The sequence below is a fragment of the Procambarus clarkii genome, unplaced genomic scaffold, assembly GCF_040958095.1.
Source record: "Procambarus clarkii isolate CNS0578487 unplaced genomic scaffold, FALCON_Pclarkii_2.0 HiC_scaffold_116, whole genome shotgun sequence".
In the NCBI taxonomy this organism is placed as follows: domain Eukaryota; kingdom Metazoa; phylum Arthropoda; class Malacostraca; order Decapoda; family Cambaridae; genus Procambarus; species Procambarus clarkii.
Window position 1 is genome coordinate 2,502,199 of NW_027189149.1, and position 17,344 is coordinate 2,519,542.

Sequence of the window (17,344 nt, forward strand, 5' to 3'; positions counted from 1 at the left end):
CGAACCTCCATGGTTCATTCTCAAGTGAACAGATCTTACAATACTCTTAGAGAGTTCTCTTAGAGTTAGTTCTCTTAGAGAGAACAACAAGAGAAAACAAGAGAAATGTTTCTAACAAGAGAAATGTTGAACAAGAATACTTGCATAATAGACAAAACCCAAGATGCAAGAAGATTACAAATTCTTGAGGCAATTCACATAAGAATAGAGCGACCTACCATGAACACCCAAATCACGGAACTATTTACTCTACCTACCATGAGAGTAAGGACAAGACAAGAACATATCGATGCCAACACAGAAGACAATGTCCAACATAACATGCCAATTACACTGGATTAATCTTTGTTTAGATAGGAGATGCCTCGTATGGGCCAATAAGCCTTCTGCAGCCTCTATGTTTCACCTCACATTTATCCCTTATGTATCCCCCCATGTTTTCACCTTCATTGTATTATCACCTGACCCAGTGCGGGTATAAAATCAACTAGTATTGTAAGATCTGTTCACTTGAGAATGAACCATGGAGGTTCGAAACGTCGTGCAAATTATATAAATAAGTGTAATACACTCTATAGTAAATCACTTCTTTTCTTCACCTTAAAAGTACGAAAATGAGTTTTGGAGAACTCCTATTTCAATTAAGCCCTGATGCTAAGAAAATAGTTAGAGGGATAGAAGCCCTAAACCAGAAAATAATAAATACAGAATATGCGGTCATATTCAATGAAACATATATATATATATATATATATATATATATATATATATATATATATATATATATATATATATATATATATATATATATATATCGTACCTAATAGCCAGAACGCACTTCTCAGCCTACTATTCAAGGCCCGATTTGCCTAATAAGCCAAGTTTTCATGAATTAATGTTTTTTCGTCTACCTAACCTACCTAACCTAACCTAACCTAGCTTTTTTTGGCTACCTAACCTAACCTTACCTATAAATATAGGTTAGGTTGGGTTAGGTAGGGTTGGTTAGGTTCGGTCATATATCTACGTTAATTTTAACTCCAATAAAAAAAAATTGACCTCATACATAGAGAAAAGGGTTGCTTTATCATTTCATAAGAAAAAAATTATAGTAAATATATTAATTCAGGAAAACTTGGCTTATTAGGCAAATCGGGCCTTGAATAGTAGGCTGAGAAGTGAGTTCTGGCTACTAGGTACGACATATATATATATATATATATATATATATATATATATATATATATATATATATATATATATATATATATATATATATATATATATATATCATAACTTATGATAAGGCATCTTATCATAAATAACATCTCAACAAAAATCACATCATTCTAGGAGGTGATTTCAATATTGACCTGGGTCTACAAAATAACCCTCTAGTTGACTATTTCCATAACAGCATGTAATCCTCTATGATAATCCCCACAATCACCAAGCACTAGACCAAAGTTCTCAAGTCAAGCCTAGCCTCGGGCCGGGCTTGGGGAGTAGAAGAACTCCCAGACCCCCATCAAGCAGATAAGTGTGTGTGTTATGAAGAGATACATCTCAACGACTAACAAAATTAGCAAGAGAAATATAGTCGTTGAAATGTAAGCCTCATCCTAACCATACACTCAAGACCTTGAGAAAGCACTCAGGAGAGTGTGAAAGACTCTGTGTTAATATTACATAATTTACAAATACATAAGTGTTATATTTTATCCTATCCTATATAAACAAGATTATATCATTATTCTTATTATTTAGCAATTTTATCTTTTCTGCATGAACTATCAAAAAATTTTAATTAGAAAATTAGCAAATATCTGTAATATTTAAGATGAAAAATTGAAGGAAACATTACTGTTAAAATACCACTTACAAATTTTGTTCTGAAACTCGATTCCGCTAACTTCCTATTGAGAATATTAAGATCACCTTCTGCAGCAATAGGATTTGGTATTAGATCTTCTATGATCTTGTCTGTTTCTTTTGTAGTCAAAGTTGCTTTCAATATCTTCACATCACTTTTCAGTTCATTCACATCACTTTTCAGTTCATTCACTTCAGTGTATATGGCCTGCAACATGTTACCTGGAAATTTATACAGTATATAGAAAGTGTACATGCTATTATATTACATATCTTGAATGTACATTTAAAATAAAAGCATTATAAAGTATATTTTAAAATAACTGACACTGAGAAAGCACCCAAAAAGTAGGCTATGACTGATGTGATAGATAATGGGATAATTTCTTAGTAATTATGAAACTGCTTATATAATTGGAAGCAAATTCAGCAATCTAACCTGCTCAGTTTGCAGTCTACTTGAACATGAAACTTATGCCTATCACCCATAGGGTACATATAGGTTATAGGCTACATAATAAATTAATTAAACTTTCAAAACTTACTCATATTCTGCATCATTTCTTTCATACTCCCATCGTTCTTGTCTGGTGACTTTGGGTCGAATAAATTCCTTGACCTTGGAGTCCTAACGACTGAAGTACTTGGCGTGACCAGCTCATTGTCTTTAAGATTGCAAGATTTAGCTATTAAAATCTAACTACTGTACTGTATAATCAACAAATTTCATGAGCTTTTACTACTGCATACTAATATTATAAGTTATACTATATGTCTACATCACATTTAAACTACCCAACATCAGAAAGAGGGTGAGCCAACATCAGAGAGGGGGGGGTTATCATGAGAGAGAGGAGGGCCAACATGAGAAGAGAAGAAAAAAGAAAAGAAAGAAATAAATAAAGAAAAAGAAAGAAAAGAAAGATAGAGAGACATACAGAGACAGACAGACACATACACACAGAATAAGAAGAGGTGACAGAACAAAATTAACAAAACAAATTTCAACATGAGAAAAGGGAGGTCAACATGAGAGAGAGAATGAGGGTCAACATGAGAGAGTGGGTCAACATGATATATATTTTAAATAATTACTTATTACCTTCATGAAGAAATACTGATGGCGTCAACGGTGTATTGTGAAGTGTAGTCTTCACTGGAGACTGCTTTTGTAGGACTGTTCTATTAGCTGAAAAGGAGTTATGTTTATTTCAAACACTTTTTAACCAAATAATATTTTTAAGACTTTAATATAGTTTGAACTAACATGAGAGAGGTGGGGGTCAACATGAAATACACATTTTAAAAATTAACTTATTACCTTCATGAGGAAATACTGATGGCGTTGAAGGTGTATTGTGAAGTGTAGTCTTCACTGGAGACGGCTTTTGTAGGACTGTTCTATTAGCTGAAAAGGAGTTATGCTTATTTCAAACACTAGTTAACCAAAATATATTTTTAAGACTTTAATATAGTTTGAACTAACATGAGAGAGGTGGGGGTCAATATGAGATACATATTTTAAAAATTAACTTAAGGTAAGGGACAAATTAACACGTAAGGTAAAGGTAAGATAAAGGACAAATTAACACGTAAGGGACAAACAAAAAGAAAAGTAATAACAAACCTGCTTGTTTCTAGTGACTAGATCAAAGGAAAACCAAAATTTCCCTGAACTGTGACAAGTGAAAAGCACCTGCTAGACAAAGTGGGAAAAGTTCACTAGACCCCATATGCACATAAAAGAATAATATACTTAATATTAAACAATTAGAAATAAACACATATTTCTATACAGAAATTCCAGATAAGCATAAAAATTACTCAAAGCTTCTAGTACTTCCAGAAGGAATTAAACAAAACAAAAAAAAAAAAAACAGCAAGAACTAAGTTTAGAGCAGTTTTTAGTTTTTTTTAAACCAAAAGCATAAATAACCAAACAAAGGAAGCATGGTTAAATATCAATTTAGAACTTTTAATGTTATTTACTACTAATCCTTACATTCACTTAATATACCAGAATAATATGGTATTTGCGGAGGACTTATTTCTTTTGAAGGTGTATTCTCATATGAAGATGGCGAACACTTCTTCTTGGATTGAGACGAGTGATGATTGCCTGAAATTATTTAAATTGCTTAATGTATTGAATGGCATTTTTCAAGTTGCAAATTTTTTTTAAATTACTGTAGTAGGTTATCAATGCTTACGTTTGTTATTCTCGGAATTCTCTTCTTCATATTTGAAGCATGGTTTCCTTTTTCGTTGTCGAGGATAGCCCATATCGTCTTCAGTTTCGACATTTGAAGTGTCTTCCGCAGCTAAGCATCTTCGTTTTGCAACGTCAAAATCATCTGTAATAATTGAATATAATTAGTAATATATCAGCGAGATATATATTTATCGTTACCTAGTAGAGTAGTGAACACTAAGAAATAACTTAAATCAGCTTCCTAAAGAGATGTTTAATAAAACGACGTACATGATTTGGAACTTATAACTGGGGCACAAAAGTCTTAAGTAGCTATGAGGAAACCCATCTTGTGATTAAAATATAATTATAATGCTGTTTTTGTCTGCAGTGTTAAAGTTATGGTGAATGAATGAATAGGTGTCTTGTATCTTAAATCTTAATAATTATAAATTTAATACCTACCAGTTGTTGATAGGATTGTTGATACGACATGCACTCGCCAATTTGTCGTGTCTGGCTTTTCGTGCTTTTGGGCACTAACTGTATGCATGCTCTGTGGCCACCAGCACAATATTTTTTCCTGAAAAGTCGAAATAAACTGTTACATGCTAATTTTAGCACTAATTTGGAATATTTTTAAAGCAACTCAATATATGCAATTTTTTAGTTTCAAAGTAATGCTTACATCATCAGATTTTTCAATCCAGGTTGTGGAGATGATACCCACACTACGATCATTGAAGCCTACCACTGCATACCGCTTTTCAGATGTCATCTACAAAATTGAAAAATCTTATTAAGGGTTGTTCTCCCCAAAAAAAGAAATTAGCATAAAGTTGGTAATAGATTTACTTGATTGTGTCAATCATAGATTAGCCACATTTGTAAATGATTTTCGGTTGGTATAAACAGTAGCTGCCATGTATGGACTAAAAGGCTTAATACAGTTTTATCTCTTAATGTGCTCTCAAAATATTAATAATTTTCATGAAATACAGGGTAATGGGATTTTTAAACAGGTAAATATTGGTCAAAAGATAATAGCTTTAATACAAAACAAAATTGTGAATCTCATTAACTTACAATATTAGTTCAAACTATTATTAAAGCATGGATACAGTATTTAAATACGTACTTGTCATAAGTCATGTAGTATTGACAGAAAAGTATTTGCGCTTTCTGTCTCGATCATCATACCTGTGCGGTTCAGTTTTCTTGCTGGAATCACCTTCATGGATGAATTCCTAGTAAGAACTTTAAATGCTCCAATTAATTTGGAGTTACAAGGTTTCTCAAAGAGAGGTATACTTCTCGAATATACCCTGCAAAGGAACATGCTGTCTCCATTTTCATCGGTGTCACTGACAGTGTCCAAAACTTGGCAGCAAGTTTCATTATTCAGCAAATAGGCATTGTTTGGTGCCTTGGTATATATTTTATGTTCTGTATTTGGTGTATAAATCCTTTGAGCATGCTGCATCTCTTTCAGCCTCTTTGCAATTTGAACAAGAGGGTTTTTACTTGATCGAACCATATTCTTAACCTGCTGCAGGTAATTTTCAAATGGAAATGCTGAACATCTGTCCAAACTACCAAACTCTTTGGCATCAGAGGATATGTGTGTTAGGCAGTGTACATTGTACACTAAAAAATCCTTACCATACAGCTCACGAGCCTTTAACACAAAGTACAGCAAAAGATCATGTGCATATTGGCTGTAATTTAACTGAATCAATTTAGGTGATACAAGAATAGAAATGGCTACACTCAGAGTCAGGAAATGGTCATACAATTCTTTGGGTAAGATTCCCTTCAGTACAATCTTACCGGTGTAGAGAAGGAGTTGCCTGTATTCAGTCGCTTTCCATCTATCAACCTCTGAAAGACTTCGAGGTTTACGTGCAAAGTGCATAGGCACAAATTGTGTTAGTTGAATTAGACGCTGACTAATTTCATCAACTTGGCGAGCACATAATTTTACGTTTTTATTTCGTATCCAGGCAAGAAGTAACCTTTTCATAACCCCAAGACATATCTGATGCATATAGTCTATGGGAAAAGTACTCACCATATTTATATTTAAGTCACAGAATGGTGATCTACCATGGTGATGTTGAGAATTAGATTGATTACGAAAATCTTCATCTGTTCTGAGTTGTAAATTTTTCACTTGTTGATAACTCATTCTTCCATTCCAAACACCCTCTTGGGTACATCTATCACACCCAAAGTAGCCAGAGTGGAGTTTGATTGCCTTCACCATTGCTTTTGCTGGGGCATCACATATGACTCCTTTTAGTTTTACTGGCAATGTTTTGTCATCATTTTTAAATCCATAGTGCATAATTTTTTTCAAATCCTGAATGAATTCATTTAAAAAATCTAAATCACTAGGTTTAGAGCTTCCGTATGTGAGGACTACTGGGAAAACTCTTATAGGTTTGACATTATTGATAGCACAAAGAACAGGCCATAAACTTTCATTTTTACTTCTAAATATTGGCAAACCATCAATGTTGCAAATTAAAGATATTTCTGCCAAATCTCTTATTGTTGATTTAGGATACAGCCTTAAAGTTTTCAACATTTCCTCCTCTAACCCCAAGTAGATATACATCATGCCTGATTTAGTCTCAGTAGGTATATGTTTAACTGTATTCAGTAACGAACGAGCTGTTTTTGGCAAGTCAGCATGTCCCTGTTTTTTCAATTTTTTTAATAAATTATCAATGGCATTGTGTGTTATGCCATATTTATTAACCCATACTAACAATACATCTGATAATGATTTATCATCCTCATCACCACTGCTCTCTGACTCTGAAGATATTGGGTCATGCTCATCAATCATGTCCCAAGTCCAATCTCTCTCTCTCTGACTTTCCAGAGATGATGCATCTTCATTGGCTCCACAACCAATATTAGGTTCTGAATTAGATGACAAAGCAGCATGGTCATCGTCTATGCTGTTTGTTGTAACATTGGCCAAAGGATCCTGATTCAACAACTGAATCTCAACCTCATCACTATTTTCATTTTTGCCATGCTGGGACGCCTGTTCTTTTAGGCGTCGCTTTTTGGCCCGTGACATACGCTGCCATCTTGTGTGGTATTCTCTTCTTTTTTCTATAATGTGTGCATACATTCTGAAGGAGAAAGGCCAAGTGCTACATTACCAATTACTATTACAAGATTATTAGTAAAGTACTGTACTGCAAAAAGCAAATAAAATGGGGTAAACTAAACTTTGAAAACAAATAATAATTAAAACAGGTAAATTAATAAAATAACAAAGGCTTAAGCAGACATGACTCTGCTTAAGCCATGTAAAGCAGACCGATAAGATGGCAATATATAAGGGGAAAAAATTAAAAAGCTAGGATATAAAACTAATTGAGATCAAAAGCATAAATTACTAAAGTAGGGGAAAAAATAACAAATGACTTCATAAAAAAATTATCCAATTGCCAACAGCAACTTGGTAGTACGAGTCTAAGTCTAAGAAACAAACAAAATTTAAATGCTGTTATCTGCAATGAAACAATACATACTATTGCACGTACCGAAACATTGATGAATGTAAAAAATAGAGGTGTGAAAAAAAGGAGGTGTAATACCAAAACAGATGCAGAACTAGGAAACAGGATTTCTTCAACAGAAATTTTGAAATTGTTCACAATTTTTGTTAGACCAAAGTTGGAGTATGCAGCAGTTGTATGGTGCCCATATCTTAAGAAGCATATCAACAAACTGGAAACGGTGCAGACATGCCACTAACTGGCATTAACTAAATGCCAAAAAATATGCCAAATATACTACATAAATATACATACTACACATGCACAATAATTGTCCTGGGTCCAATGTCCTGGGACCTCTGATATTCATAATAAATATATATATATATATATATATATATATATATATATATATATATATATATATATATATATATATATATATATATATATATATATTTATATATATATATATATATATTATATATATATATATATATATATATATATATATATATATATATATATATATATATATATATATATATATATAGGGCCATCAACACACCTCCAGCTAGGGCCACCAACACACCTCCAGGGCCATCAACACGCCTCCAGGGCCATCAACACAACACCACCATCAACACACCTCCAGCCAGGGCCACCAACACACCTCCAGGGCCACCAACACACCTCCAGGGCCACCAACACACCTCCAGGGCCATCAACACGCCTCCAGGGCCATCAACACAACACCACCATCAACACACCTCCAGCCAGGGCCACCAACACACCTCCAGGGCCACCAACACACCTCCAGGGCCACCAACACACCTCCAGGGCCACCAACACACCTCCAGGGCCACCAACACGTCTCCAGGGCCACCAACACGTCTCCAGGGCCATCAACACAACACCACCATCAACACACCTCCAGCCAGGGCCACCAACACACCTCCAGGGCCACCAACACACCTCCAGGGCCACCAACACACCTCCAGGGCCACCAACACGTCTCCAGGGCCACCAACACGTCTGCAGGGCCACCAACACACCTCCAGGGCCACCAACACACCTCCAGGGCCATCAACACACCTCCAGGGCCACCAACACACCTCCAGGGCCATCAACACACCTCCAGGGCCACCAACACACCTCCAGGGCCACCAACACACCTCCAGGGCCATCAACACGCCTCCAGGGCCATCAACACAACACCACCATCAACACACCTCCAGCCAGGGCCACCAACACACCTCCAGGGCCACCAACACACCTCCAGGGCCACCAACACACCTCCAGGGCCACCAACACGTCTCCAGGGCCATCAACACACCTCCAGGGCCACCAACACGCCTCCAGGGCCATCAACTCAACACCACCATCAACACACCTCTAGCCAGGGCCATCAACACAACACCACCATCAACACACCTCCAGCCAGGGCCACCAACACACGTCCAGGGCCACCAACACACCTCCAGGGCCACCAACACACCTCCAGGGCCACCAACACACCTCCAGGGCCACCAACACGTCTCCAGGGCCATCAACACACCTCCAGGGCCACCAACACACCTCCAGGGCCATCAACACACCTCCAGGGCCACCAACACACCTCCAGGGCCATCAACACACCTCCAGGGCCACCAACACACCTCCAGGGCCACCAACACACCTCCAGGGCCATCAACACGCCTCCAGGGCCATCAACACAACACCACCATCAACACACCTCCAGCCAGGGCCACCAACACACCTCCAGGGCCACCAACACACCTCCAGGGCCACCAACACACCTCCAGGGCCACCAACACGTCTCCAGGGCCATCAACACACCTCCAGGGCCACCAACACGCCTCCAGGGCCACCAACACGCCTCCAGGGCCATCAACTCAACACCACCATCAACACACCTCTAGCCAGAGGCCATCAACACAACACCACCATCAACACACCTCCAGCCAGGGCCATCAACACACCATCCAGCCTACCACCACAAGCTTATATATATACTACACATGTCTAAGAGCAAATAAAAGAAAACAGTTACCTTAACTATTGAAGATGCAGCAGGATTTTGTGGATAAGCCAACAGCAGTCCCTCTCGACACGGTTTTAAAATGGCGGCGACTACCACAACATGCAACGAGCCTAAAGAATGTCCAGCGCTAGCATTATCTAAACGCTATTATATATTATCAAGCAATACGGAAATCTAAAATAAAAAAAATGATTCAAATAATTGTATTAAATATTTATTTGCAATTACAATACCTCGGGAATATATTTTTGCGTTAGCAAAACATATTAAGTTTGTATTTAGTTTAACTCAAATTAAAAAATTCTTTACAAATTCATTCATGTTGTTCATGTTTTTATGTTAAAATGTTTTTGTTGATTTGTTTGTATATTTTCATAAGTAAAGCATGCTTACCGTCTTATTCCAGGTTTTATGATAACTTTACAAGGTTTAAAACATAAAGTTCAATATATATTCTGGTTTTCACACAGGAATTATACGTTAATATAACATCATAATAACGTAATGATGTCGTGTAAATAACGTTATACTGACGTCATATAAATGTTATATTTATGTTATAAGAACGTAAACTGGATAGCTTTACAGAAAGTAAACAAAAAAAACTAAATGTTGACTGAAAATTATTTATTCTTAAATATAAAGCATGAAAACATTATAATACCATAGCATTTACTATTATTTTTAAATTTTTACATAAATCTTAAAAAATTGTGTCTCAAGAATATATGTTTTTAGTTACATCCTTTGGTTTTAAGAACGTCAGATATACGTATTTATGTCAAAAGTTACAGTATTACCTTTGTGGGACCATTTAAAAACGTCCACAAACGTTCTGTGTTTGCTGGGTATACATACTTCTTTTATACTATATACTACTACCCATCTAATAATGTAAATATACTACTACCCATCTAATAATGTAAATCTCTATGACTTTCAAAATATCCAATTTCTCATATAAATTAATTATCCCATATAATATTTAGGATCTTAATTCTTTTTTCTCTTGTTCCAAAATATACAATTTCTCATTTATATTATTCAATAACGTATTTATTTTCTTAATGTTTTGTTCTCTATTACTTTCCATAACAATATCCAATCTTTCATTTATAAAATTCAACCTGTTATTTAGGATATTAATTCTTCCGTCTACAATAGCAAATTGTCTTGATATAACTTTATCATGTAAACAACAACACCCAATATATTTTTCTTTTACTTGGATATTTTTGGGATTAATCTTTTCTATAAAATTTCCAGATTTTGGTTTAGCTTCTTCATTTACCTCTTGATTTTGTTCTTCTTTAGAAAACGTCCGTTTTCGCTTCTTCCCACCTTCTTGGGACGTCTGTCGGTCTTCAATGGGGCCTCCTGTCCTTTTTAAGTTGGTTACACTTTTCCGGGGCTCTAGATTTTGTTCTTTAGAAGACTTCTTCCCGTCTTCTTGGGACGTCTGTCGGTCTTCAATGGGGCCTCCTGTCCTTCTTAAGTTGGTTACACTTTTCCGGGGCTCTAGATTTTGTTCTTTAGAAGACTTCTTCCCGTCTTCTTGGGACGTCTGTCGGTCTTCAATGGGGCCTCCTGTCCTTCTTAAGTTGGTTACACTTTTCCGGGGCTCTAGATTTTGTTCTTTAGAAGACTTCTTCCCGTCTTCTTGGGACGTCTGTCGGTCTTCAATGGGGCCTCCTGTCCTTCTTAAGTTGGTTACACTTTTCCGGGGCTCTAGATTTTGTTCTTTAGAAGACTTCTTCCCGTCTTCTTGGGCCGTCTGTCGGTCTTCAATGGGGCCTCCTGTCCTTCTTAAGTTGGTTACACTTTTCCGGGGCTCTAGATTTTGTACTTTAGAAGACTTCTTCCTGTCTTCTTGGGCCGTCTGTCGGTCTTCAATGGGGCCTTCTGTCCTTCTTAAGTTGGTTACACTTTTCCGGGGCTCTAGATTTTGTACTTTAGAAGACTTCTTCCTGTCTTCTTGGGCCGTCTGTCGGTCTTCAATGGGGCCTCCTGTCCTTCTTAAGTTGGTTACACTTTTCCGGGGCTCTAGATTTTGTTCTTTAGAAGACTTCTTCAAAACAAAGTTTTTTTTTTTAAATTTGTCCATTTTCACATGTTTCTTCTGGAGGTGGTTATTATTTCATTCACCCGATGATTCTGGAAATGAAGCATTAATTTAATAATATAATTTATATATTTTTATCTCAACTATTATATAAGAACTTACAAAAGCTTATTTTTTATACAATATTATGGGTCTTCATTTCTTCAACAAATGTTTAACTAATACCAAGATAATGTTAACTGTTCAAAATGACAAAGAGCTAAATCAATATTTAAAGAAATTCTTTCCTTCAGGTCTTAGCCATTTAAAATATATTGGGATTGATGGTTCAGTTTTTTTCCATGCACATACCATAAAAGGGAAACAAGTTGGAACAATTGATATCAATGCTACAGCCCAAAAAGTATGTAATATAATTTGTGCCTATTGTGATATTCTCATGAATTTACTAAGTAACAATAACACCGACGATGATGATTATCATAATACTAATACTAATACTAATACTAATACTAATAATAAGGGAAGAACTTGTAATAATATGATAATACACTTTGTTATGGATGGAAAGTCTCTCTTTACAAAAAATCGTAGCAATCAACAAAAATCTGACCCCTTTTCCATTCTTTCTCCCCATGAAAAATTATCCTTAGAAAAATGTACAATTGCAATGATAAAAAAAAAAATGGACATTCAACATCCTAATATCATATTTCTATTATCAACTGAATCATTACCTTTTGATCAACGAAATGAGGGTGAAATAACTCTATTTCGTTTTATTAATAAAATTTTAAATAAAAATTCCCGTTACATAATTATAAGTAATGACTCTGATATATCAGCAATGTACATTCTTCGAGAGGATGATCGTGTTATGTTGGTTATCCCACCATATAATGGACAATCATGCATTGGATTAAACAATTATAATCATATTATGGTTAAATTAAATATAAATTCTCAACAACTATTTAGTTTAACAGTATTGTATTTTATATTTTTTGGAAGTGACTATAATTTAGGTCTCATATCTTGTTGGACAATCAGTAAACATGACATTTTAAAAAACGCCATTTTACATGAAGAAACAAATCTTGTTTCAATATTTAATCAAATGAAAAGATGTCGTTCAACTAAAAATGAAGCAATCATATGGCAGGAGTGGGGGGATTCTGTAACATACCAAGACTATTTATTTCTTTTTAAATTAATTGTATATGAAGCAGTTCATAGTGCCCGATATTATAAATCATTAGGGAAAAGTAATCCATCATTATTAAATTTATATTCAAATAAATCACATAAAAGTTTTAACTAAAACTATAAAATTAATTAAATAATAAGTAATTATTTATTACCTGTTAAAAACCTTAAGACAATTATTGTATTGAGTAGTAATATTTGTTCCAAATTCATCCTGAGGATTGAAATTCACATATATTCTAGGCTTTATTACAATGGGTTGTCTATGCCGATTAATTATATGGGCATGTCTCTTTTCGCGACTTACATTTTTATAGTAACTGGGTAAAATATCTTGAAGTTTACAAAAATTTAACTGGGATAGGTTGGTCGTATGAGAGAGAGAGTATTTTAATTGGGAATTATGAACAATAGCAGTTTTAAATAAACGTTTGGCTTCCATCCAATCAGATAAATTTGTAAATGTCCATAATATGATCTTGATTTTATCTTTAGCTTTAGGAACACATTTCCATTCATTACACCATACATCGTTAATCATTAGATTTGTTATTATATAATGCAAAATATCAATAATTAATCTTTCATTACACACAATGAAAACTGGACGTTGAATTATGGAAAAAACATTGTGTTCAGTAGCAATGGTTTTAGCAGCAAACAACAGGCATTCAATCACCTCATAACCAGCAATATAACCTGGCAAAGAGTACTGGTTGGAACATTTTTCTATAATTTTTTTATCATTCGAATTATATATGGCAAGTTTTACAATTCGACAATAATTTCCAGTTTTCTTGTTATGCAGACTCATACCAACTCCCTTGTTAGATATGTAGAATATGCTTTCCTGATCATCTACAGGGATATTTACATTTGTCTCATGTAATGAATATTCAACATATATATACATATCATGGGCCATAAATGGAAGTTTAATTTTTTGTCTTTTCAATACATCTGCCATTTTAGGAAGATTGTGGTGGTGGGGAGGATTGGGATGTTTGCTGCTGTGGTGATGACTGAGAGGTGAATGGTAATTGGGTATTGGGAGATTGTGGTATATAAGGATTTTGATGAGTATGGGTGGGGTTGACAGTGGGAGGGGGAGGGGGAGGAGGAGAAGGATGAGGAGGAGGAGGAGAAGAGGTAACAACACTTGTTAGAGGAGGATGGGAATGATAATAACAGTAAGGAGAAGTGGGGGTATATTGACACTGACATTGATAATAAGAACTAGGGAATTGTTGATGGGGTGAATAATGGAATGAAGAGTGTGTATGTAGGGGCAGTTGGGTTGGTGGTGGTGGAGGTGGTTGTGCATATATTATGGGTGGGATTGTTTGTGCAGAATTTGTAAGATTTTTTAGTTTTTCATCAAATAATTTACTGATTTCTTCAGCTCTCTTTGTTGATTCTTTTAAATGAGCTTCTTCATTTAGATGCTGACAATTTTTAATGTAATCGTCAATTATATTTAAAATTTCAGCATTTTCAACGTTCTTTGTCCACTCTAAAGCTGGTCTGGCAGGGAAAACAGGAAGACTAATCAATAGTTGTGTCAAAGAATTAATAAGAGATTCTAGAGTTTCTTTGGTAACATAATTTAATGTATCATTATCTGTGAGAATGGGTAAATTTCCCGGAATTAACGTAGTATTTAAAAATTTTGTAATGTCATCAGTAGAATTGATAGGAAACTGTAAAGGGTTAGTAATCATATCATTCCCAACAACTTTAAAATTTATTAGATTATTAGAAGAACTATTCATGTTTTAGCATAAGATTTTTTAATATGATAAATAATATAAAAGGTATTTATTAAGACTATAAGTTATAATTATTCCAGCTGTCCTGAACTGAGCTTGGACTGGGGTATCTCATAATCATGGCAGATGATACTAAATCCACCCTTATTACATCTCCAATTGAATTAATAGACAGACTAGGAAAAGAAATTATTTATTATGCTGACAAATGTTTTTTGGACATACCCCAAGTTAAGATTTACAGTTTGTGTATGGGTTCCAATTGTGTGCAACTTAAGTATGATATTCGTCTAACTGCAAATGCGGTATCCCCTAGCTGGATATATGATCCAATGGAGCATGAGGATGAGGAATATGGTCATTTGGAATCTGAATTTCGCAATGCCCATATTATACTTCTTTGTAATCTAAGTGAATCAATACTAAATTCTATTTTGACAGGTTCTCTTACATTGAAAGATGTTAGAAAAACATTGCTTATATATAAGTTTGATGAGACTTTGTTGGATTTTGATGTTAGCCACATGGATGAAATAATTAAGGAACATCCCATTTCCTATAATCGAATTCCATATACCTATTTGGATTACTCATTCAATGGAACATCAATAAAAGAGGTTTGGGGAATACAAAACTCCCCTGAAAATATTTCTAAAGACCACCACCATAGAGAGTCATTGGTTTTGGATAAATACAAAACTATTGTCAGTTTGTTTAATAAACACGAAAACCGAGAGGGCACTTTGACAGTTATTACTGGTTTAATGGCCTCAGGAAAATCGTCTCGACTTTTGCAACTTACTGAAACACATTGCAGAGAAAATAAAAATAAAACCATTTTGATTTTGCCTAGATGTGTACAATTAAAACAAATAAAATGTCGATCAATAATTCCGACTGAAATCCAAATCCGGAGTGAAACTTACTTAGATTATAAAGACTATATTCTTCACTTTGATACTATTTTTATCGACGATGCTCATTTGTTTTATCCAGAAAATTTAACTGAATTTGTTCATGTATGTCAAGGTTGTGGAATCGATGTGATAATTGCAGGACTGAGTGTATCATCATTTAGAAATGATACATTTAAAGGTTTTGTTTTTTTAATGTCTCAGGCTAATAAAATAGAATTACAAACAACATCCTGCACTCTATGTAATTATCGTACAGCCAAGATATCATTTCGGTTTAATTGGCGTAAACCAAGTAATTTTGTGGGTGATCATCGTAAGTATTTAAGTGTGTGTTCTCCTTGTATGATTGAATTAGCACCATACTTTCTATGTCTTGGAAAAAGTAATTTTGACCAAAGTGATTTGGATAAAATGTGTGGTACTATTTTATAATTATTTATATATATTTCTAATATATATACAGTTTGAAAATTGTTATTATCAAATGACACATCCCAACATTAAAGAATTTATTAACCGGGTTAAAACAGATGGACATATATATATATATAAAAACAAAATAATTAAAATTAAGCATAAAAATGAACTCACTGTAGATCTTAAATATGATAAAGAAAATGGAATTTTTCTGGATGATGACGGTATAGTCTATTTCCCAGAAGTAAACAATGAAAATATTAATTCACAAATAATTAGAGTAAAAAGTAATCAGGTTCCATTATTTAGCCACCGTCCACAATTTATTTCACAAAAGAGAAAGAATGAAGATAATACTGAAATTCCTCCGAAAAGGCAGGAATCTTTATAATAAAGCTGATTATAACTGAAATAGTTTATCCGGATTCCATCTTTCGATATTAAATTTATCACACTCCAAATTTTGAAAAAAATAAAGTCCATTTTCCCCTTCAACTATTTTTGTTGATATTGTAAACAACATTTGGTTGTACATGTCGCTAATATATTGACCTCTAAATTTTACAATAAACATTATATGGCATAAACTATTGTAAATGTTTTTGTTGAGGGACAGAATAGGACTATTTATCAGAATGTTAATTTTATCTTGACTCTTACAAATATACTTAAATGTTTGTATATTTTTGTTTTGAAACATTTTAAAAAAATTCACATCATCTCTAGTTACTACTTTTAAAGATATAACACTAAAAATGTTATAAATATTGTAAAAATAATACATAGAAATACAATAAAGACTTAAAACATAAATGAAATATTTTAAAATAACGTTATTAATATTACTACTATTATCAACCAACATTTTCATTACATTTACAAAATATAATTTAATTATATTATCCTCTTCAAACATGAGGTAGCTATTTACAATCTTATTAAATCTCTTACTACTGAAGTTATTGATTTCTAAAAGATTATTAACATCAACATCATTTAGACTGATACTACTACTGATGCTACTACTGATGCTACTATCACTATTATTAGATTCTTCCTGGTTTATAGGTCGAAATACTTCATTAACATATATAGAAAGGGGAGGTGGCGTTGTTGGCTGTTTGTCATCTGATTGTCTTTCCATTTCTTCAATGTACTTTATTAATTCGTAGTCACAGGGGTATGTTTCCTGGCACGTGAGTCGATCTATAGTCACAGGGATATATTTATATTCCCTGGCCTGTGGGTATAGTAGTCACAGGGGAATTTTGGGGATTCCCTGGCGACGCAGTTATCGTAGTCAAGAGGGGTAGTGGGGTTGGGTGTTGGACCATGCACAGCGTGT

General features: G+C 34.4%; 1 protein-coding gene and 1 long non-coding RNA gene across 2 annotated transcripts in view; both read right to left on the bottom strand.

Moving 5' to 3' along the window:
- Nucleotides 1–2,089, bottom strand: part of LOC123747992 (uncharacterized) — a 5,385-nt gene extending 3,296 nt beyond the window's left edge. Inside the window, exon 1 of the mRNA XM_069320326.1 lies at nt 1,883–2,089. Within this exon, the coding sequence (XP_069176427.1) occupies nt 1,883–2,089 (207 nt within the window). The remainder of the gene's footprint in view (nt 1–1,882) is intronic.
- A 2,232-nt stretch (nt 2,090–4,321) lies between these two features.
- LOC138360613 (uncharacterized) lies at nt 4,322–5,296 on the bottom strand. Its single transcript, XR_011226525.1, has 3 exons — nt 5,202–5,296; nt 4,752–4,841; nt 4,322–4,646 (listed from the first exon to the last, which is right to left on the bottom strand). It is a non-coding gene; the product is annotated as an uncharacterized lncRNA (long non-coding RNA).
- Nucleotides 5,297–17,344: the final 12,048 nt, after the last annotated feature.